The sequence below is a fragment of the Lineus longissimus genome, chromosome 1 (genome assembly GCF_910592395.1).
Source record: "Lineus longissimus chromosome 1, tnLinLong1.2, whole genome shotgun sequence".
NCBI lineage: Eukaryota > Metazoa > Nemertea > Pilidiophora > Heteronemertea > Lineidae > Lineus > Lineus longissimus.
In genome coordinates this window covers 9,429,054-9,448,611 of record NC_088308.1, presented here as the reverse complement: position 1 = coordinate 9,448,611, position 19,558 = coordinate 9,429,054, and the positions used below count along the sequence as shown (strand labels likewise).

Genomic DNA, 19,558 nt, shown 5'->3' with positions numbered 1-19,558 from the left:
GGGAAGGGTGGGTGGGCTCGACAAACAACTCACTGGAGACACCTTGAGACTTTAACAACACCCACAACGCGCACTGACATTTCTCCTTCCCATCCGATGATTTCCAAAACCAACTGAGGTTATTAGGCAATCACGTGTTCTCGACGTCACACCACTTCGGATAAACAAACACCCCAAACCCACGAACCCTCTAAAACACTAACAATGTCAATCTCTTAGTGATAACCATTTATTCAGTACACAATGCTTACACTACATCCCAAATATGTACACTCTTTCCAACCATATTCCTCCACATCGGACACTACTCTACACCTTCCGATGAGGAAACGGACTTGGCAGATCGCATTCCTCGATATATTCTCCCTCTACCTGCCTCCAGTCCTCAAAAGTAGCTGACGACATAATCGCGGCCATTTTAGCTGCCTGGTCGAGCTTCCCTGCCCTAGCGTAGTGTGAAGCCGACGATTCGGAAGACCAACCAATATGATCCATCATGGCTTCGATATCTGGCTGTGAAGGCACCCCTTTGGATGACAAAAAACGGATCGATATCGCACAGCCGCCCCTCAAACTATGAGGGGTTTCCCCCTCATCAGCCTCTATTTTCCCCAAATAGTACTTTAACCTCTGATAGGTGACCTCATATGATAGGGGGCTATCAGCAACTCTCTGGCGCGCGAGAGGCCTAAACAGAAAACCCGTACTTAAATCCACGCCGAATGAACTGGCAACCTGAAAATACGTCTTCAAACCCAAGACAGGACACACCATAGCTATACCCTCAAACGAAACACCGAAAAGATGTTGGGATTATCGACACGATGGGTCTTCCCCCAGGTATGCTTAATGATAAACCCCGCACCCGCAGGCAATTCCCGAATTTCCTGCGACAACATAACCCCCACATCATGGGCCCTGTCGCCCCCCCCCCAAAAAAACCCATTAATTTTAACATAGCCTGGTCCCTAGCCAGAACAAACTTCGTGTGTAGAGGGATATCCTGTCGGTTTAATTCCTTGTCTATGTACATTGCCAGCAAAAGTAGTTTCGATATGACCAAAGGCCTCGCCTGAGACACCATGACATGGGCTTTGCTCTGCTCTACACGAATTTGTCTCAAATAAATTGCAACCTGATCCGAACGAACCGGATTCCCCTGCCCGGCGGAGCACCACCCATTAGGCTTTCCCAAACGATCAAACATGTCCCTAAGTTGTGAGATCTTGGATGCCACCGTGCCGTACGCTAACCTCCTCGGGCAGGTACATGCGGGTAATCTCTGACCAATAGCCGGGCACTGTATAACATGCACCGCTGTTTTCCCGTCTCTATCGGCCCATGCCAGATATAAGCAGATATCATACGGAGTACATGTATCAAGAGCCTTCCCGAGATTACCCAAGAATAGTTCCAAATTCTTCTGAAGTTTCGACTTGCGTATTTGATAACACGACGATTTGAACCCGTCCATCTGGGAATCGACCCGTCTGCGCAATTCAGCAACATCCAACCCCGACTGCCGACCATGGGCGCCTCTCTGAAGGAGAACAAGAAGAAACGCTATTACACAATAAACTACGATCAACTGCCGCCGCCTACTCCTAAGCCCACGCACAATCAGCTCTTAACCCCTTATTCTAGAACGAGTCTAGCTGCCAACAAGGGGTACAACAACGGCGAAGAGATATAACCCCACTTTGACGGGACCTCTAGCACATTGCGATCATCTCTCCGACCAAGGACAATAACCGACTTTGCCACCGACATCAAAACCGGCCACCAGAACGGAAGAGGGGATAGCTGCGGAACTACCAAGGTTACCCGGAGTGGCCTTGGGTTTTCATGCAACACGAAAAACAAGACCGAACCTATCATGCAAAAAGGCGGGAAACAATGGTAATTTTCCGTGCCGGAAAGTATCTTCGTGAAGACGTTAACCCCCACCGAACTCGGAAGTGAACAAGGCGTGAAATGCGGCAACGCACCATCCCTATCTAGCATTGCATTGGAATCTAATGCCATCAAATCAAAGGTATGAGGGCCAAACAACCTATCCAACCTCAACCAAGCCTCCACTGATTACCTCGCGTCTCTCGGAGACAACTTACGAGAAGCAGCATCCGCCGCGTTCTCCTTCGAAGGCACGTAAGTTAGCTTCATATCGCAATTTAGCCCAGAAATGACCTGAAATATGGACTTGAGTAGCTTGACCAACGAAGGGTCCCTAGCCCCCTGCTTTGCCCATGCCGTTACCAACACCTGATTGTCCACATATACATCTACCCGTTTGTCCCGTAAGCACTCAGGAATCGCCTGCAGAGTCTTCAACAAAGCACCAGTCTCCTTCAAATGGATGGGTCTGTTGTCATCCCGTGACCAGAAATCATGCACCTCCCGACCATCGGGTAGGGAGGCCCCCCAAGCGAATCCACTGGCATCCGTGGACAAGTTCAAATCCACATGGCGCTCACCCCGCCAATTGGCCAAATCCGAAAAATCATCCAGGAAGCGCCAGAACGCTATTTCCTCTCTCAAGTCCCCTTCAACCCGAATATCTGCCTTGGCTTTCCCTGACCGACCGATTTCAATGGCCATTGCCCGGCTGTAAAGACTTGCAGCAGGAACACAAGTTTTGAACGAAACGCACTTGCCCATGAACTTTTGCAAAGTCCTTACGGGAACCACGGACTCTGCCAAAATCTGTTCCCTCAACTCTCTAAATTTCAGTTTCTTATCCGCAGGGATCTGAAATTGCCTTGAAACCGAGTGAACTATCAACCCAAGGTTCAGTAGTGAGCAGGACGGGAACCATAAACTCTTCAGAAATTCAATGGTGTAGCCTAACAGAGACATGGTCGCCGCGTTGCAAAATATCGAGATCCCCGTTTGTTGTACCTTCGAACCTGTTACAAACTTTGCTGGGCCAAGAAACCTGTCATCCAGATACTGGGTAGTGATCACTCCTTTCAATCTTAAAAACGCCGTTGCCTGCATTCCTATTGATTGATAAACGAAGGGGGACAAAGACCATCCGAACGGCAAACAATTGTAAACCACGTACCACCCACCAAATTGTATTCCGAAAAAGGTTTTGGACCTCTCAGACAAAAATACGTTGAGATAAGCCGATTTCTCGTCAGTGGATGCCATGAAATCCCCCTTCTCTATCAGACCCGGGATGAGAGCGGAACCTTCCAGTGAAAACGGCATGTGTTTCATGAAAAGATTTAAGAACCTTTCATCATGACACAACCTATTCTTCCTAGTTCCCGTTATCATCAATAGGGGCATAACCAAATATGGTGGAGGAATCTCGCCCACTCTACCCAGAAGCTTGAGGGAACCATTCCTTAAACCCTCCTCCAAGTGACGGGCTATTTCTTCCTTGTGGGGCTCACAGTTGGCATAATTATTAAAAGATCCGCGACGGTGGAACTTGTGCGTCGTACAAGACGCCATTGAAATAGCCACTGAATGGTTGAAAAAAGTCAAAAATGTCGACCATTTCTTTTATCCAACCTCCCACCATCCGAGATGACCCATCATTTACCAATTTCAATAGAGCTTGCCAATTGGCTACCTCCTGATGTAGCTGACCGGCGACAAAATGCCGATGGTCCCTTAGCGGTAAGTTGTCCAGTAGTTCCTCCCAATTGTTACCGAGGTCTCCCCACTCTTTTGCCAAGAAACCTGGATCCGAGCGAGCCGAGGGGAAGGGCCTGCCCTTGTAGTCCACGTATCTCGGTGATCTCAGCCCTGCAGTTGCCGCGACCAGGTTGAATGAAGAATCCAACTCCCATGCTGGTACACTCTGACTGTTGGCCTGAAACCACAGCAAGGAATACATAACTAGTGTGTTTGACCCAAGTCCCAGGCAACTGCGGAACAGATCTTCTGCAAGGCCAGACCCTCCCCCTCCCGTTCCAACTGGGCATCAGTGTCCCAGGAAACAAGAGAGAAAGCATCTTGCCCTCCCAACCAGGCTGCAAAAAATACGCAACTACGAGAAAGAATAGAAATTCAAAACCTTTATTTACCTCTCACAGAGCCCGAGATATAGTAACATACTTGTAAATTAATACCAGTATATGCCTCATCTCCTCAATTTAACATTCAACCTATTCTTGTAAGTGCTTACTGACCTATATATCCCCCAGTGACCTCTCATTATTGACTAATATCCCAACTACAACTACAAGATAGTATTACTCGGACTTTGTACCATTACTCGTGGTAGCGGACCCGAACTGATGCTGAGGGCATGAGCGAAGTAGGTGCACACTTGACCCGCAGCCGTAGCAATTCCTCCCGTATGGGCTGGGCCCACTTCTCCCAAAAGCACTGCGGAAGTTTCGCCTCCCTCTGAAGCTCCTTCTGTTGAAGCTATTATAACCAAACCCAAAATTTGGTGGCGCGGGATACCCCGAGAAACCCGACTCGTTCTTTTTCTCCTTCTCCTTCTCCTTTTCCTTTTCTTCCTTCTTCTTAGCTTTACGCCAAGAGTCAACCGCCATTATCCGTACTCTTGCGTAGCGCTGAGGTTCTCACCTGCTTAAGAGCTGTGTCGACTGAACCCATGTCCTGCGCCTCCTTCATCTGCTTGAGGGATTTTTCCAGTTCCTCCAACCTTGCTGATGGTACCGACGACGTCAACGGCGGCCCCGCAGCCGGCTCCCTTACGACCAACTTGGCGTCACCCGCCACACCCTGAAACAATATAAAACGTTACTGTTTTACGCATGCTAACCTCGAAGGTACATACAACGGGCGAAGGAATAACACCCCAAAACGTTGAACACAGACGCCTGCACAGCCCCGGACCCCCAGAAACCGCCAACTTAATCCAACCTACGAGTAACGGCCCGAGTAACTACACAAACCGTACGCCCAACCCTTATTGCGAGATATAGCATTGATCCGAATTCAATCTTCCCCCAAACCACAATCTTGATTGATACCTGACCTCAAACGACTGGGAAACTATCATCTGCTCAAAACGGACACTCACCCTCTTTACTCCTTTCGCCGCACGCTTCCCGCCACTCGTGCTCGCCTTTGCACCCCCTGTAGCCTGCTCATGCACGAACACTGGCTCCGACACCGCCACCGCGGGAAGGTTATTAGCCTGCAGCACCGCACAATGCAACATGTAACGGCGGTTCTCCACTGTATCCTCTGCGTCGACGATCTCCAACAGAGACTATAACAAGACAAAATAAAAAAATTTCAGCAAACAAGACCACACCAAATTCCCGGTAACACCGCCTTCCAAGCGTAACACAAGTATTAATTTCAATGCCTTCGCATACCCATCGTCATCAACAACACCTGATCTAAGATGCATCCCGACACCAAGAGCAGTCTTTCCACCTGCGTAATTATTCTAAGGTACATGTAGGCTTAAACCGTAATTCCGCAAAGCTAACGACACCCTACCTTACTTTTCGGCAAACAATCCTCATCGCTAACCGATGAAAAGTTCCCGAAATATTCCCCCTGCTGGAAAGGTCGAATGTACGCTGAGTGTACAACGATACCCAACAAAAACGAATCCACATACCCCGGACGGGGAAGACGACCTAAGTTACACCCTGAACCTAATCAATGACCCGCCTCCCCAATCAGAGCAAAACGGTAACTCACCGACGCCTCGTGACCTATGAGCGCCACTGCCTCCCTGTCAATCTCATCCTTCGAGTATGCATGCACGAGATGCTTTTCCGACACACTCGCCAGCATTTCCGGGGCCCGATCAAAATCATCTGGATTTAGACATTTGAATCTCTTAATCATCGGCAGCGTGTCCGCCCCAGCAGGGAGTGACCCTTCTGTAACCAATACTTAGGAGACGACATGATCCCTTCGCAATCAACGAACAAGTGTGCCGAACCTGACGTCCTCGCCCAAAAAAGCGAACCTAAAGCTCCAAGGCCAGTGGTGCACGCCCTAACTTCTCGCCTGAGCTACATGAAACCTACTGTAAAACCTCAGGAAACGTACAATTCCAACTTCCATAAACAACAACCTGAAACCTGTTCGCCGAAAACCACTAAACATCTACTCCGACGAGACAATGAAAACGGCTCTGTCGAAATCATAACTGAATCCAGCCGAACAATAGAATAGCCACGGCCTGGCTACCTTTCTTCTAAGAAACACACCACCCTGGCCGCGGAATTTTTTTTCCAGAACCTTTCGTACAACACAGTGTACATCGATAAAACTTTCAACCAATCAGATGGAAGGAAGCTTGTGACGTAAAATTCGCCGCTTAGACTATGGCTGGTATTTTAGAATGTTCCTTTATTTTGGCCAAAGGTTAACTTTTGCTAAGGTCTCCTTTCGGAAGGTGTCCCTTCCATAAGGTACACATTTTGGTTTTCGTTTTTAGAACCGACTTTATGCAATTCCTTTGTAAAGGTACACCTTTAATGAAAGGTCCACTTTTTGAGGACATTTTGTAAGTGTTCCTTACGAAAGGCGTAACTTTAACCGATTATCTCATCAGTGCACAATGGGAATGATGCAACAGATGTTTGCCAAGCAGTGTTCTGTCGTCTGCTAGTGGCACTAGGCCCAGTAGTAGTAAAATGGCGATGGAGTCAACACAGGGAAAAGGCGCATCAGTGAAAAAGACACGCAGAATATTTTCGGAGCTAGAGAAGAATTTGGTAGCAACGATACTGGTCAAGGAGAAGTCCATCCTGGATGTCAAACAAAATACATCGAAGGCGAAAAGGGCAAAGTCCCAAGCGTGGGACCGCATCGCCGCAGCTTTTAACTCGCAGAAGGGGATACAGCCTGCTGATGTTAAAACCCTCAAAAAGGTCTGGGATAATCTGAAGACGAAGGATAAGAAGGATGTGAGCATGGAAAAGAAAGATCGAAGGCAGACAGGTGGCGGCACTATCGATCCAGACGCAACAGCAGATGACACGTCCCACATGGTGGCCTCACTCTGCAGCGATGTGCTGGATCCACTGGACAATGATTTTGATGATGACGTTGGTCACCATAAACAAGGTACGTTACACGTTCAGTATCAGATACATGTATCTTTATTTTTGCAATCTATTACAGCTCTCTACAAACATTTCTCCAAATGTGGTACGTTTCATCACTACTTGATCGAGAATGTTTAAATTGATACACCTTGTTAAACATTTCAGATGCAAATGTCTTATTGATGGAGCCTTCAACATCCGAAGGAAATGCCAATGTAGAAGAACTGGAGTATTCACCATTAAGTGTCGTAATTGACAGCCCCACCCCATCCTTGACAACACCTCAACCTAAGCCGGCAGCCTCAGAGCCAAAGAAAGGAGGGAAAACCACATCAAAACGTCCAAACACATCTGAATCGATGCCTTCATCAGAACATTCCAGCACTAGTATGTCAGCTGTTGACAGGGCACTCATGATGCAACAAACGGAACATGACATGCACATTAAACATCTGAGGCAGAATATGGCATTTGAAGAGGATGAACACGAGGAACGTATGAAACTGTTGAAAATGCAACAGGATTTTGTCCAAAAGTTACAGGACAGAATTAATTCTCCTGCTTCCAGTGGTTCAAATGAATCCAGTTATTCTTTGTACCAAATGTACTCTCAGATGAATTAACCACTGGTAAATGTCATCTGAACAGCGAGGTGTACTGTCAGTGAACCACTGATAAAATCTGATAACTACAGAAAATATTGTTGTACAATTGTCTGTCTCACTGCATTACCAAGTGCATCGTCATTTAGCTGAAGCTCATCCTCATCATCGTCATCTTCGTCACGCTCAAAGTCAGGATCCCCTATGTCCCTGGCAAAATTGTGCAGGACAGCGGTTGCAACTATTATCTTCATTGCTGTGGAGATTTTGCAGCGTATCCCGAATTTCAAACAAGGGAACCGCTTCTTCCAGATTCCAAATGTACGTTCAACCGTTGAACGGGTTCTAACATGTGCCTGATGGTAGCGTATTTCTGCTTGACCAACTGGGTTGCGGAAAGGTGACATCAAAAATGGTCGACACGGGTATCCCTAATCACCGAGCAGTAAACCTGATAGTTCGTTATTTTCAAATCTGTTGAAAATCAAGCTGTTGTCGAAGACGCGCGAGTCGTGGGTGGAACCTGGCCATCTGGCAACAACATTTATGAAACGGAGGTCGGCATCACAAATGCCTTGCACGTTTAATGACATGAAGCTCTTTCTGCAACGATATATTTCCTTATTCTCCACAGGCGGGGGTTGAATTTGTACGTGGACACCATCTACACAGCTGATTACGTACGGAAATTCAGCAATATCTTTGAATTTGCGCTGCATGGCTCTTGCAGCCTCCTGTTCTGAAATCCTAATGAACTGTTGTCGTTTCCTTGCGATGGCGTTTGAAACTTTCACAACAATTATTGAAAGTGAAGGTTGGGAAATATCAGTCAAATCCCCAGCAACAATTTGAAAATTTCCTGTGGCATAAAATCGCAGCGCTGCTTTCACCTGAATTTCCGGTGGGATTGGGTTTCCACGATTGTCAATTGGCTCGGGTAAATTGTCGCGAAACATATCGAGAATTTGCCTGAATCCTTCCCTGGCAAAACGGTAACGTTTTCGGAATTGTTCATCATTCCTTCGTACATCTGGATCCACATAAATAGTGTGACGAATCCTTGGAATTCGTGGGCGAGCAGCAATCTGCAGCCTCTCTATATTCTGGACCCTCCGTATGTAGTCTCCCATGCTGATAGTTTGAACGTCGCGAGCAAAATGACAGAGCTGGTAGTCTACACCAAGCTAAAGGGAGACTCAAAGGTTGGTCTCGACCAACCTTAGGAATAAAGGAATTCCTTAGCCAAAATAAAGGTCAACTTTTAGATAAGGAACATTTTAAAAACCATGCGTACCTTACGAAAGGGAGAGAGAAAAGGTCAACTTTTTGATGCAAAGAAAGGTTCATTCTAAAATCGCGAAAGGGTGACTTTACATGAGAACATTAGGCTAAAGGTGTACCTTTAGACTAAAGGAACATTCTAAATACCAGCCTATGTCTTTTGGAGAGTTTGTGAAAGTCCGATGTTCATGATGGGCGCGAGTTCGAATCCAGCCTCAAATTCAGGTCTTCAGTTCATAATCATGATAGGCATGGCAATCATGAGTGGGACATGACGTCATGTCGATTGCATGTCATCGTACAACAGCAGTACACTGTACAGTCTTACAGAACAGAAGAGTTCGTTAATAGTAATATAGATTATTTTATATAGTATTAGTAGTCCTAAGTCAAGACTAGGGACTAGTAATTTGTACGGCTCAAGTCCTGATAATAGATACTGGACAAACTGCCAACCAACAGAATTAAAAAAACACATGTAGAGTGGTTGTATGTTCTAACAGAAGCATGTATTTGACTACTTTAATTACTTAGTGCTCTCTTTCCTCTTACATTCTGTCTGCACTGCACTTATGCTTATTGTACTTTCATCTTATGAAAAAGTAAATTTTACACGGATTCAACAAACGATTTGTAATTTGTAATCTGTAATTTGTACCATCGACACGTGTACCTGCCCGAGTTGGGCTGAAAGGGTGGATGTCGTCCTGGGTGCCGACAAATGGCACCCAGGTTCGAGATCGACTGGACAATAAGCACCCTGGGTGCCATTGCACAAGACAAATAGCACCCAGCTTCTTCTTCTACACTTTTCTATACCTACAACCGAGGTTTGCCCCACGCTCACGGAGGTCACGTGTCATAATAACCATCATAACCATCATTTTGCAAGATGGCGACCGTCCCTGTTTCCAACCGCACTCTAAAAACTTTTCTTTCATCAATTCCATCATATTCAAACGGGGTATTCGTCTCTAAGGGGAGAGAGATAAAGAACGATTTAGTCAAAGTTGTGCAGGGTGAGGAAGGGCCTGATTATAGGTTGCTAATGCCGCAAGTACCACGGCGCGAGATAAAACGAGATTGCAAGAAAAGTCCTCGTCCCTAAGATCCGTAAGCCAGGCAAAAAGAAGCTGGGTGCTGTTTGTCTTGTGTTATGGCACCCAGGGTGCTTATTGTCCAGTCGATCTCGAACCTGGGTGCTATTTGTCGGCACCCAGGACGACATCCACCCTTTCAGCCCGAGTTGGCCTCGGTATATCAATAACCTATATAGTCTTGAGCATACATGCGAATGCACTACACATTATGCACTAAGATCGATACGGTGAACTCACTTACATAATTATACAACTAAACCACCCACTCGGATCAGCGCCATCCACTTCCTACTTCGAACACTTAACCACAAATCCAATAGCAGACACCAAACTTATTTCCCAACTGACGCTCTTAACCCAACTGCGCCATGGCTGACAACTCCTCACTTTGGTTCCTCAATACTTTCCCTACATTACTCTGCACCAGCTCCAACAGCTCCTGCGCCACCATTCTACAACCCAACTCTCATCCGGGCAACCTAGCATGGCCTGCCCTCGGGCCTAACCCGACCCAACAGGATAACTCGCTATTTACTACTTCATCAGAGTCGGTCCTCTAGCTCATCACCTCGGCCATCTTGACGAATCAAGCCTTCCGGCAGCCTGGCCCACCTTGCCCAAACAAGGTCACGTCCGGCTTATTTCCTCGGCCATCTTGACGAATCAAGCGTTCCGGCAGCCTTGAGCCTACCCTGCCCAAGCAGAGTTACTCCCCGGCATATCACCTCGGCCATCCTGACGAATCAAGCATTCCGGCAGCCTTGAGCCTACCTTTCCCAAGAAGGGTTACTCCCCGGCTATGCACTAACTCACCGAGTCAAGTGCAAACTACTACTATAGTGCACAATCCACTATAGTAGCGCTGAATCCGAAACCAACCATGTCGAACACAAGAGCTGTCCGTCACGGTCGGATTTCAAAACCAACTGAGGTTATAAGGCAATCACGTGTTCTCGACGTCACACCACTTCGGATATTCCAAATATCAGACAACGATTTATATAGCCTGTATTTCGCCATGAAGTCGTGCTGGCCCAGCCAGGTGGTTACTCCGCATTTTGATTTGGGCTCATAATCGCAACCGTTGGTTCGACTCCCGCCCAGGGCGTCTAACTACAGAAACCACCGGCGCCATCCAGCACTTTTCCTTTTTTTCTTTTGTGATTTTTCTTTGAAAAAAGTGAGACATGTTCACCATGCGGTTCGGTTTTAACGATCAACAGCATGTATGAAACAATAATTACGGATTTGGCTGGAAAGTGGTGGTGGCCGCTTTTATTGTTGTCATTTACTGTAGAGATCCTTGCAGACGTTAAATCATATCCTTCTAGACTGGTGAATAAAGGCCGATGATTTATACTTAATTCAAAATAATGCCGGCGGCGGGAAAAAGGCTTTATCTTTTCCAGAGACAGAAATCTGTATGATATAGCGTTTCGTTCGCCTGATATTTGTGCTGGCCTTGCTAGGTGGTTACTTCGTACTATTGTATTTGACTTTCATTCAAAATCACAAACGTAGGTTCGACTCCCGACCAGGGCGTCTAACTACTGAAACCACAGGCGCCATCCAGCACTTTTCTTCCTTTTATGTATCATTTTTGGACATAACCCCCCCCCCCCAAATATAATTCATGCTAGAATACAATTGGACAGAATGCACTGGCAGATCCTCAAATTTTAGAAAGGGTCCGGAGGGGGGGGCGGCCACAAATCCAGAGAGAATAGAAGCTACATGTTTAATGCGCTCTTGGAAACGACGGAAAAAGGTGAGTCAGTGCAAAATAAGCGTTTTTCTCGGGCACATTAGGACTAAAAAGAAGAGTTTGAGGCCCCTTTTTGCAGAGGCTGACGCCTTGAAAACCTGTTTGAGCACTCCGACGAAAAGCGGAGGGAGCGTGTAGTGCCTCGCATGCCACCCCTCATACGGCCAGCCTCCGAGAACCAGATCCGGGGACCAGATACCAACTTTCGGCTTGTACTCTTCTATTTGATTATCCAAATCCACAGAGCATTATTTTTCACCATATGATTCGATTTAAATGACTACAAGTTTTATGAGCTGTATGTGCTCGAATGAGCTCAGATTTGGTAAGAGATTTCGGTCACCGCTTTTATTTTCGTGGTGACGTGATCAGACCCAGTACAGACAAACCTCCCTTAGCGGTCACCTCTCTATTTAAGACAACCTCTTCAAAAAGGAGACTAGCTTTGGTCCCAAATTGGTTGTATCCATTCAATTTGACCTTTCTATTCAGGACACCTCTCTAAGGAGGGTGTCCTTAAAAGAGAGGTTCAACTGTAGCTCTACAGGTTGGCCAAGAATTATCCCTCACACAATGGATACACAATAGAATTCTATTTTCCAAAGGAAAATAATTCAAATTGTGTGGTCAATGCATGTACACTTACCAATAACTATTGATCCTATTGCTGATGTCATTTTGTGGCAATATGCCATATTAAGATTGCACCACCAGTTAAGTTGAAATAAGTATACAAAATTCAGGATTATTTTCCGGGTGAGCCGTAGCCGAGTGGGGACTTCACTAGAGACTAAAGCTACAGAAGGTTTCCTCGACCTGGTGTCAATGCTGATGCCGTGAAGGGTTGAGGGGTCCCACTAGGATAACTCGACACTCACCTTTTATGTTCTTGGACGATGCAGTTTTCTCTTTTTGCCCATTATGCACTCATTTCAAAATATATATATTTAGTTTATTCGCTTCGGATTTTATGAGATTCAGTTCTTTCATGCTTTCATACTCTTTATTTATTATCACGAATGGCTATCACACCATCCAGCACTCCCTTCCAGGAGTCGTTCTCCACAGAAACCATCGGTGCCATCCAGCATTTTTCCACGTTCACCATGGATGGTCCGTTTTTAAATGACCAACAGCATGTATGAAACGATATTTACGGATTTGGCTTGAGAGTGGTGGTGGCCGCTTTTATTGGTGTCAATGCTGCAGAGATCAGTGCAGGCGTGATGGAAAAGGCCGTCAAGCTGTCTAAAATCGCACGAAGGCTTGTTTTAGATGCGCACTGATATATTCACCAACTTTAGAAGTTTGACTCAGTGGTGAATCCGTGAAATACCCGTATCTATCTAAAGAAACCCGACCTGTAGTTCGCCCTCGAGTGCCTAAAACAATGCGGACATGAAATTTATGAATTGACTATACATGTAGTTCGCATTCAGATAAATGGATATCTAGAAATGATTCTAAGGACGCGAAATCATATCCTACTAGACTGGTGAATAAAGGCCTATGATTTATACTTTATACGAAGTGAATAGGGCTTTATCTTTTCTGTGCCAGATGGCAATATTCTGTATGATATAGCGTTTCGTTCGCCTGATATTTGTGCTGGCCTTGCTAGGTGGTTACTTCGTACTATTGTATTTGACTTTCATTCAAAATCACAACCGTAGGTTCTTCTCCCGCCCAGGGCGTCTAACTCACAGAAACCACCAGCGCCATCCAGCACTTTTCTTCCTTTTTTGTATCATTTTTTGGCCATAACCCCCTGAATGCTATTGTACCAATGTACAATTGATCAGAATGCACAGGCAGATCCTGAAATTTTGGAAACAGTCGGGGAGGACCACGGGCTAAAATCCAGAGAGAACAGAAGCTACATGATTGTATAGTGCGATCTTGGAAACGAGGGGAAAAAGTGAGTCAGTGCAAAATATGCGTTTTCAGGCACATTTCGACTAAAAAGACGGAGTTAGGGGCTGCTTTTTGTGGAGACTGGTTTGATCTCTCCGACGAAAAGCGGAGGGAGCGTGTAGTGCCTCGCATGCCATCCCTCATAGGGCCAGCCTCCGGACCAGATACTAACTCTTGTACTCTTGTATTTGATTGTTTTTGTACTCTGACTTGTGTTTGATTATCCAAATCCACAGAGCATTATTTTTCACCGTGGATGATTCGATTTAAATAACTATTGATCCTATTGCTGACGTCATTTTGTGACAATATGCCATATATTAAGATTACACCACCAGATAGGTTGAAATAAGTATATAAAATTCAGGATTATTTCCCGGGTGAGCCGTAGCCGAGTGGGGACTTCACTAGAGACTAAAGCTACAGAAGGTTTCCTCCACCTGGTGTCAATGCTGATGCCGTAAAGGGTTGAGGGGTCCCACTAGGATAACTCGACACTCACCTTTTATGTTCTTAGACGATACAGTTCTCTCTTTTTGCGGCCCATTAGGCACTCATTACAAAATATATATGTTTAGTTTATTCGTTTCGGATTTTATGAGATTCAGTTCTTTGGTACTATCATACTTTATTTTTCCTATCACGAATGGCTATCAAACTAATATAACGCTGCATCCATCAGTAATTTGAAGAAAATGGTACATTCTTTTTATCAACGGACGATTCCAATCACAGATTTAACTGGAGCGCGGTGGTCGCCGCTTTTATAATGATATGTATGTAAAGTTTCCCGAACTTTTTAAAAGAATTAGCCAGACTTTTTCTCCTATGCCTTAAATCTATAATATCGGGAGTGTAATAAGAAGACAATAGCCGGGGGCTACCTTTACCCCACTTTACTTCATGCCTATTACCATTCCTGCCAAGAAGAGGCAAAACATAAAAGGTGAGTATCGAGTTGGCCAGGCAGGTCCCCCACCCGCATACCCCCGCGGTCTGTTTGTGCGGAGGCGGATGGGGAAATATCAGGTTGTTTCTGTCCCAAGCGATAACCCACTCGGCTGTGGCTCACCCGGAATCGGCAGGCATATTTCTCTCATATAAACCAACCGAACTGATGGTGCAATATCACAGTATATATTGGCAATCGATCAGTTCTCAATATAAAAGCGGCGACCAACGCGCTCAAGCCAAATCTGTGATAATTATCGACCATGCATGAGCACTGCAGAGTAGACCACGAGTACAATGGTTGGCCAGATTCTTCAATAAATATATTGAAAAACTCTGGAAATGCTATCAATGGTCTTTCTGCCGGCAATTTCGAATTATCAACGGAAGATTCCAATCACAGATTTGGCTCGAGCGCGGTGGTAGCCGCTTTTACAATGTAATGAGAGCTGATCGATTGCCAAGTTATATCGGCATTGCACCATCGGCTCGCTTGGTTTATACGAGCGAAAGTTTTTGCTGAGGGTTGTAAAATTGAGAATAACATGTATTCGATTAATAAAACTTACACCGATGCTTACATCAATTTCGCGTCTCCAACCGATTGATAAATGTAAAACTGCAAAACTTGTTTTGTTGTGGATTGCGTATCGAAATTTGAAGATGCAGTGCAGGCAAACATCGCTTCATTCTCCAAAGCAGCAATAATATTCAAGCATATTATCTCTGCCACTTTTGGCTTACATTGCATGTTTATTGCATGTATATTGTACACAAATTTACGCGGCAAGAATGCTCGAACAAAATGCCGTAAATGTGGCGATTTACTAAAGATCTTCGAGTCTGTTGTAATTTTAACCCTGTTTAATATTACTAAAGTGAATATTCATTTCCATTTTTAGCCGACTAAAACTGTTCAAGGGTCAAACTCGCCTCGCTTCATAAAATCGTCTGCACGAACAAACCTGATCACAAAGCAATTTTCTATACGCTAACAAAATAGTGCGCATAAAACACCTGTTTTAGGGAGAATTTTTTCAGACAAAGATTTGAAATACGATATGACAATCTTTTTTGAATTTTTGGAATAAAAAAACCTACAAAAAGTCTCGTTGTTTCGTGGATGTGGAATTTCACCACATTCAGATTGGAATGGCGGCCATTTCAAACAGGGACAGAACGACGTCGATATAAATAGTTCCGGTCATGCTCAAGAAGGTTGACATCGCTTATCTCAAAGCTTTCCTTTTCAAGGAAACTCTCCATCAGCTCTCCATCCTACTGGCCCCGGCGTTTGAGGTACAGAAAGTAATCTGTGTGTACCGGAGCAAGGAGGCCGGGTTTCCTGCGTCAGCGTACTGCTCTTCGGGCTATGACCAGGAGATGAAGAATATTCTGGCGGCTGTGGCTACTCCGGCTGCTGCTGCTGGGAAGAGGAGGAAGAGAAATGCCGCACGTAAGTTTCGGACGATCTGATATTTAGGCACCCTTCATGCTGAGTCGGAAACCTATCCAGTCCGACATTGACCCCATGTGATGTTATTTCATTACATAGGTCGTCCTATAGCACTGCGGTGACAACTTATTGATATACGTACCTATCGCTTGTAGAATATTGTTCGCCGAATCTCAAGAAACGAGAGTGCGAAGATCGGAAACATCTTGAATTCTTCTCTGACCGGATGTTCTCACCCATACATGTATACCGCAATCTGATTAAAACGTACTGCGACAATATTTTACAGAAGTGCCTCTTGGTTTTCCAATATGTTCGTCTTTGGCATCAGTCATTTTCGCGGATAGGTTAGCAAAATGATCTGCCCAGTTTGTTTCAAAACCTCGGGGTAGGATTACTGATTTTTGTGACGCACTTGTCTGAATTTACCAGGCTCGATAAACATAGTCACCAGGGTCTCCATATTCCATTGCTGCTTGCATCTTTTTTCATCTCGTTTACACTGGCGAACTCTGCTTTATTCCTATTACAGCAACAACACCAGTGACATGTATAGATATCATCGGTCTCGGAAATGGTGTCACTTACCTCACCACTGCCCAACTGAAAACTATAGCCGATCAGGAATTCAAGGATTGTGCTAGTAGACTGGGTAACCCAGCTCTTGCATTCGACCTCGCGCAAATTGGTGAATTATCAGCCTTGGCTTTGAAGGTAATCCACCCCAATCTGGGAAATTGCTTTTTTTTAGCTTCTGTAAAACCTTAAATGGTCTTTCGGCCGACACAAATGCACCCCGAGGGCTTTATCAGGGAAAATTCCAATAGAGGTTTTTCAGAAAGAACGTGAAATTCTGTCGAAAACTCTCAGATATTTGTCTCGGCCGAAAAAGCACCAAAATTTCGTTACAAATGTTGTCATTGCTTTATGTTATGACGGTGTGAGACGGGTGAGACGGGGAGATTCGGAGGAGTCAAACCCAATTCGAACATTGTTTGCATTGTGAAATACATGTACATTGATGTTTATTAAAATCGGTCCAGGCAGCAATAGTTCCAGAGTGTCAGAGTAGTTAATTTCCGATTACAAAAACAGAAAATCTTCTAGGATAACACTTGCAACTCCGTACTATCATGATTATTTGCAGTACTGGGGTGCCACTTCTACTTGGACACCGGACACCGTTCGGAAGGCTGGAGGAATGGTGGTGGGCCTTTCGGTGTTTGACCTAGAGACACTGGTAATCGCTGATCTAGAGGCAGCGATGCGTATCGGAACTGCTAAAGGCTGGGCGCTACTATCAAGTGTGGACAGAGACACGAAAGTAAGAATTTCCACAATGTACTAAGTTTTCTGTTCATGTCGCTCGATCTGTTCTAGGTTTTCTCTTTCTGTCATACGCAACAATTTGGTACGCGCGACATAGATATGCATATCAATCAACCTATAAAGGTCAGGGCCAGTGTAGTCCGCGAATCAATATGGCCGCCACCACGGTAGGCCGCCATTATTTTATAGGAACGGAGTCGTATACTTTAGCAGGGATATATTTCCGGAATTTTTGAAACCAGTATCCATTTGACAGAGTCTTTTCACCTCAATACACTCATGTGGTTGCTGTGTTTCAGCTCTCTGCAGCATTCGCGCAATTCTCTAAAGGTCTCCTTGCCTCCGACATCAAGAAGATCTCTGGCTCGCATCTCAGGATGATATCGAATCTTGCATGCGGGGTGTCGGCCAACAAAATAAAATCGGAGGTTCCAGTTGAAGCGATAGGGTACGTTATTCTCTTTCCTGATGTGAAAGTAAATTTGAAATCCTGCCCTATCGTTTAGTGACAAGTTAAGATGCATGCAGGCATATAGAAACCAATTCTTGCTTCGCTCTTTGCAACGCTCTAATAGTAGAATATTTCATCTTGCTGACAATTGGCCAATGTGTCCATGCCAGCATTCTTTTTAGACAAGTTTTTATGTTTCCTTTAGGATATCGGAGTGCTTTCTGAATATGTCTTATTTTATTGTATACAAGCATCACTGTATGTTTCAGGTCTTCCGTGATTGAGCTTGGGCTCTTGAAGACATGCACAGCTAACCAGCTGACAGAATACGCCCAGAAGGCAATCAAAGTGCATGGAAAAATTCCTGAACCACGATATATGCAGATATTAATTGGTACGTATAGATATAAAAAAATTGTCGAGTGGAATATCGAATTCTTCACGATGAATACCGTTCTCGTCACTGGTAAGCTGGTCCGTGTTTGCCACGAGTTTATCATCATTTTCTCACTGGGCTTGTTAATTTCAGGTGGTCTTACAGGAAAGCAGCTGGACTTGCTAAAGCCATCGCAGATAAAGGAATTGTCACCATCCACTATTGAGAATTTACCGGCGGCCATTCTTATCGTAAGTTAAGTCCAACACGAACCAAAATGCGACTGCAGACATCATGGTAGACCATACTCTTTCGAACCAATTCAACGCCTGCGTAAGCAGTAGGCCTGGTCTCTTTTTATACGGACTTGATTGTCACCGCCAATACGGCCTATGGTAACCCGTTCCAACATATTTGTATTATAGTGGCCTGGTCAAGGTCCACAAAACCTCCGTCACGGAAATGGAATAAACATTCCCGCTGATAACTTGAATTTTAAGGCCAATTTCATATCTTACGTTTGGACGCCAACAAGTATCATTTTCGCCACCATCTTATCCCCGTCAGTGGAATGGGTCCGGGGTCAGTTTTCCCTGAATGAATGATCGATATGCCATGCTTGACCTGCCCTATCCCTCGAAGTGATCCACTCGCTGTTGTTCTAAAGAGATCATTTTCTCAAAACTCTGATGTGATTATTGGAGAAGTTGCGCACTCTTCCGACTCTCACTCCGACTTCATCCCCGAGGTTGAATTACAGTTACATGTATCTAGTGATATAACGGGATCTCCTCGGACGAACGTTATCTGCTCATGTAATTGATATTGTCGAGATTTCTGTCGCAGGAAGTTCTCTTCATACGAAAATTTTGATCGTCAAGTACTAGCCAGTATATCTCAATTTGTTGTTAATTCAAATGGTCTAGTTCTGCCGATGAATTTGGTTACTCCCTGATGATGCTTTGACAAAACATCATGGCGATTTTGTATCAGAGGAGAGAATGATTCACCCAAGAATAACCTACAATGAGGAACATAGGATGCATCTGTCACAGCTGAGCACGCAGGGTGTAAATCTGACTGACTGAATGTTTCCCTCCAGAAATTCACCGTGGAGCAGCTTAGGGCGTTTACCCCCAGCATGGCCGCCAGGATGACAGCTAAACAGAGAAAGGCACTTCCGAAGGAGAAGCGTGAAGTGATCCTGAAGATCCTGAGGGACAATCTACCTGCCGAGGCCGTGAGGGATGATGCAGATAACTCGGCCGGTAAGTTGGTTCGAGCACTTAGCAACTTCGTGGTAGACGGTTCTTCGGAATGGTTTTC

General features: G+C 45.1%; 1 protein-coding gene across 2 annotated transcripts in view; it reads left to right on the top strand.

Moving 5' to 3' along the window:
• Positions 1-19,558, top strand: part of LOC135498955 (uncharacterized) — a 48,788-nt gene that overhangs the window by 26,677 nt on the left and 2,553 nt on the right. For both annotated transcript variants that reach the window (XM_064789527.1, XM_064789516.1), the window contains exons 3-9: positions 15,875-16,076; positions 16,609-16,790; positions 17,224-17,400; positions 17,705-17,853; positions 18,126-18,250; positions 18,386-18,483; positions 19,335-19,500. In XM_064789527.1, coding sequence (XP_064645597.1) covers positions 15,875-16,076; positions 16,609-16,790; positions 17,224-17,400; positions 17,705-17,853; positions 18,126-18,250; positions 18,386-18,483; positions 19,335-19,500 — 1,099 coding nt within the window. The remainder of the gene's footprint in view (positions 1-15,874; positions 16,077-16,608; positions 16,791-17,223; positions 17,401-17,704; positions 17,854-18,125; positions 18,251-18,385; positions 18,484-19,334; positions 19,501-19,558) is intronic.